The sequence below is a fragment of the Rhincodon typus genome, unplaced genomic scaffold, assembly GCF_021869965.1.
Source record: "Rhincodon typus isolate 14 unplaced genomic scaffold, sRhiTyp1.1 hic_rhity00016445, whole genome shotgun sequence".
NCBI lineage: Eukaryota > Metazoa > Chordata > Chondrichthyes > Orectolobiformes > Rhincodontidae > Rhincodon > Rhincodon typus.
Genome location: NW_025982083.1, coordinates 1 through 5116, shown reverse-complemented (window position 1 = coordinate 5116; position 5116 = coordinate 1). Strand labels below are relative to the sequence as shown.

The following is a 5116-nucleotide window of genomic DNA, read 5'->3' as shown; positions in this document are numbered from 1 at the left end:
TAGTAGGAACTGCAGATGCTGGAGAATCTGAGATAACAAGGTGTAGAACTGGATGAACACAGCAGGCCAAGCAGCATCAGAGGAGCAGGAAGGCTGACGTTTCGGGCCTAGACCCTTCTTCAGAAATTAAAATGACAAACTTGATAAGGGAATGAAGCGCGAATTTCCCTTTCAACACAATGTGGAGTGTCGTATCATATGTACTCTTGGCAAGTGTTTTTTTCTAAATTAACATCCTAGCCTAATGTCCTTTTATCCAATTTCGAACCCAAAATCAGGTTCCCACTGTTCTAACTCATGCAGAGGTACAATTTCATGTTAGACATTCTTCATGGAACCTAGCCTGGTTGAGTATTCAGCCAGGCAGAACAAGGATCACCACTGAACCCGATTCTGTTTTCATCCAATATCCATAGTTTAATTTTCAATTAAGACACAGTTGGACAAGCAGCAGGAAATGAGCCCTAGCTAACAAGGGCCACTGGAACCAAGTGGAGACCATGCAGTCAACAGAGATCAGTCGACTTGACACTGACTGTCAACTGACTTGAGAAAGAAGGAATGAGTGTGGTGTGGCACCGATTCATTACACAACAGAAGTCTTGTTCATTGACAATTCACCTGCAAATAGGAGGCAGATAAAGACAAATGTTCCAGCAGACTTGTACTTGTCCTTGTACTTTATGGTCTTGCTGATCTTTTTCATTTGAATCCATAAAATATATTTCAATAACATTTTTTTGTCCTTTCAATGTTTCTAGATTTTTCCAAAACATGTTTTAAACATCACTTTGTACTTCTTGTCAAAGTTAAAATCTCAAAATGTTTCAAAGATATTGTTTTGGAAGTACAATATTTTGCCAACTTGAGTCTCTTAAATAAAAACTTATTTGAATTATCTTTTAATGTAAATTGCCACATTAAAATAGGCAACCATTATGGGTATATGCAAAATACCCATAAAGTATTAAATTTTTGTTACCCATATCCATTTCATAATGTCACCAATAACATGCCATTACCATTCCACACTATTCCTTACCTTTCTTTGTATTGACATGGTCAATGTAATATGGCAGTTTCTTGCAGGCTCCTCTTAGCTCTTGCTTCAAGGCCAGGATATAGTTTACATCTTCCCCTGTATTCAAGGGGACAGGCTTAAATTCTGTGGGCTATAGATCGGTAATGTAGGTTATCATACAGGACAAGAACAATAAGGCAATACTATAATTGGAACTGGATAGGCATGTACCTTGCCCAGTCATAGGTTTCCTATTTACCATCTTACAATTGCTATTGCATTTCTTCTAGTATTCTAACACTTTGTTCAAGAAACAAGCTACTGCCAAGTCTTGAACTGAACTTTTGTATATTGAAAATAAAAATCTTAATTCTTGTTCATGCTATTAAGGATGATATCATTTGATGTGCGAGTCAATAAAGAGCATTTTATCTGATTTGCCCCTCTTTCTACAGTTATAACATGGGCCTCAAATGTAAACCATCCATTGTGTGCAAACAGGATCAGTAAACAGTGAGATTAAAATCTGCTCTGTTACCCTGCTACAGGCTGCAGTTGTGGTTTTCAGAGGAGAGAAGGCTGACATTTATTTGGGATGTAAAAAGTTATGAGGGGCCACGATAGAATGAACAGGAAGGACTCAATTTCCTTAACAGCAAAGTTAATAACCAACAACTAGGTAAGAAACTGGTGTTAAGGCTGATCAGTTGTGATCATACTGAAAGGCTGAGCTTTATCAAGGACTGTATGATCCAGTTCTGCTATTTCTTATCTGTGTATGTTTCTTGCTTTCTTGCTTTTTATTATTTCACATATTCAGAGTAAAGAAAAAAAGTCTCTTTATTAGGACAAGCACTTTAAATGGGATAGGAAGATCATAAGATAAAGAACATGTATATCATAAATATCAAAGAAACTGAAATAGTTGCAGATGCTGGAAATCAGAAACAAAAACAGAAATTGCTGGAAAAACAAAAATACACTATAGGTTACACTGTCTCGCTAGTGTATTGAAGCCCTAAGCCTTGCCACCCCACTTTCCTGTTACTGGTACATTTCAATTGTGTCACTAATAGAGCATTATATGGTTAAAGAGAATGAAAATGAGCCTGAAAGAAAGGCAGTGTAGCTTTTTATGACACTGCAGTTATCAATAGTATTAGGCATTAAAAAGGCTCATCTTTACTAAGCATAAACTTTAGAGTGAAGATTAGTTTCATAATTTCTACAAATCGAAGCAGAGTAGTTTTATTGCTCATTCTAAACGTTAAAATAAAGGTTGCATATCTTTACAGAAGTCTTTTCTGAGCACGCCCTCGAAGCTCAACTGCAGTACCACCCACTGGCGAAACAAAAAATGCACCGCATTTAATTTATATGCTGCAGTGTGAACTTAGAGCACCACAATTTTTTTATACATAACTCCAGTCTTTATTACATAAAGATTGTAATATACTAATTTCATAATGGCAGATGTGAAGTCATTTCAACTTTTTCTTCAAAATAAGTCTTAAAAGATACTTTCCAGTTAAAACTTTATTTAAAGACACAGCGGGAGTGAAATTCAACATTTCATATAGAGTGGGACATCATTAACATTTACTCTTACTCTGAAGAAGTGTGAAGTATAAAGAGCTGCTCCTAAAGTAATGGATTAAGTTTACGTTTTCACTTTTAAAAAAAAGTCAACAGATAGAAATGTTCATAGCACAAAGGCAAATTAACTGGTTGAGGGATACACCAACGCATGATATAATTTGCCGTAAGGTTGCCTGTAGCGACACTGCGCCTTTAAAAAGAAGCTACACTTACCGGAAACAAAGGGAGGGGTTGACACGCTGTTTCAGGCAGAGTTTCGCCTCGGGAAAAGCCGATAGCTTCGATGTTGAAAGTGAATTGTGCTTTGCCTCGGCCGCGACCTGTTCCAGACATAGCGACTTGGAAATCGTACACCCGATCAACTATGTTCAATAAACAGAACATAAAGATGCACACAGTTACAAACTGAATCGACTTCTGTCAATCTAAAGGTACCCTGCTTGCATCAGCTGGGTCCTCCTCAGCATTTGCTGCGGGATCTAAAGCACAGTGACCACACCTCAATCAGAAATGCACTTTGCTGCTTTATTGTAATAAGTTGTCAGCACACTCTAGTCAACTTGGTTTTTTTAAAAAAAAAATCTTTAGTAATTTTTCCTTTAAAGCTGAAGAATTTAAAGCCGATTGGATTGTTACTTTTACGCGCTGGAGTATATACCTAGAAGTCAATCAGCAGCACATTAATTGCACTGTACTGCTGCAAGCGAAATATTTTGATTTTAAAATGGTTATCTCACAAGCATCTTCCAACTCTTATATTCACACGTGCTTGTCACACGCAAACTCACCAACTACCGGAACTGCTTAGGTTAGGAATACGCATGCACCGCTTCTGTTTGAGCCACGTAAAGGCAATGTGGCAAATCTTGATCTGCCTGTTTTAAATTAACTCCGCTGTGTATTACATAAATCAAGTAACCTCAGTCAATAACAAAACAAAATGAACTTGGGCTTTTCTGTGATATTGTGAAAATAGCATGATTAGGCTGAATTGACACGTACTGTTGCAAGTTTAAGGAATTTCTCCTTTTTTTTAGGTTTTTTCGAAGGTTGAGGACAGAAGCTGTTGAATAAGGGCGGAAGTTTAAAGTGCCAGTGCTGAATATCTAGAAATAGAGTTGTTTTACGTAAATATTAGGTTTCATATTTAACTAAATGGTGCATTTTCTGTCCAAAATGAATTACAAAAAAGGATAATAGTGTAGAAAATATTAGTTATTGCTGAAAATAAGTAAGAGATTCCAGACCATCTCAAATAAAGGCAGATGGGATTAGTTTAGAATGGTATTATGGTCAGCACACATATGATGGGCCGAAGGGCCTGTTCTTGTGTTGTACTGTTCTGTGTTTCTATTTTCTATTTATGGGAACAAATAGATAAATCGAGATGTTTTATAACAATTCTCCCTTGATGTAGTCTTGTATACACAGCAAGGATGCTGAGCTGCTAACTCTAACCATTTAGGGCTAGCGCTCAGGAATTCCTCGTGAATCACTGTAAAGTTCTTTGCTAACGAGAGTGTTACAATTGTGATGTGAGGAATCTACTGGTATTCAAGCCCGACTCCTTGAGTTACACCATTAGTATTGATTTAGTCACCAAAATGGCCAATTGTTTGCAGTTTGACTCAACTATCAGACTCAAAAAAGACTTTCACTAGGCTTCTTTGATCAGCTCAAAATTATTTCATTTATTATCAAACAAAACATTTCTAAAAATAAATAGGCAACCGTCAGTATAGGTTCCCCATAGTTTCTTCCAAAGCCAGATTTTCCTGCAGTTAAGAGCAACAAAACTGTATCTCTTATCACCCAATGGCTTTGCTTTGCTGTTTTCCCAAATTCGTTGGATTTTTTATAATTAATGGGTGGATCACAGTCCATATTAAACCATTGACCTAATTTCCAAGAAACCACAAGAGGTCCCTTATCTCTTGGTTAAAAACTTTGTTTAATTGAGAAAATGCCCCAGCAGTTCAGTATCTTGAATCAGAGATAGTAGGAACTGCAGATGCTGGAGAATCTGAGACAACAAGGTGCAGGGCTGGATGAATACAGCAGGCCAAGCAGCATCATAGGAGCAGAAAGGCTGACGTTTCGGGCCTAGACCCTTCATCAGAAAAGGGGGAGGGGAAGGGGGTTCTGAAATAAATAGGGAGAGAGTGGGCGGCGGATAGAAGATGGATAGAGGAGAGGATAGGTGGAGAGGAAACAAACAGGTCGAAGAGGCGGGGATGGAGCCAGTAAAGGTGAGTGTAGGTGGGGAGTTAGGGAGGGGATAGGTCAGTCCAGGGAGGACGGACAGGTCAAGGGGGTGGGATGAGGTTAGTCGGTAGGAGATGGGGGTGCGGCTTGAGGTGGGAGGAAGAACAGGTTAGGGAGGCGGGGACGAGCTGGACTGGTTTTGGGATGCGGTGGGGGAGGGGAGATTTTGAAGCTTGTGAAATCCATCCAACGCATCATCCTCCGACACTTCCGCCATCTGCAATCCGACCC

The 5116-nt window shown here is 38.7% G+C and overlaps 1 protein-coding gene across 1 annotated transcript; it reads right to left on the bottom strand.

Annotated features, from left to right (window-relative positions):
- Nucleotides 1-1042: 1042 nt before the first annotated feature.
- LOC125480972 (DNA-directed RNA polymerase III subunit RPC7-like) lies at nucleotides 1043-3104 on the bottom strand (the record flags this gene model as incomplete). The annotated part of the gene is made up of 2 exons (XM_048594888.1): nucleotides 2834-3104; nucleotides 1043-1172 (listed from the first exon to the last, which is right to left on the bottom strand). Coding segments are annotated over exons 1-2 (301 nt in total), but the record flags the coding sequence as incomplete, so codon positions are not given.
- Between the last annotated feature and the right edge of the window lie 2012 nt (nucleotides 3105-5116).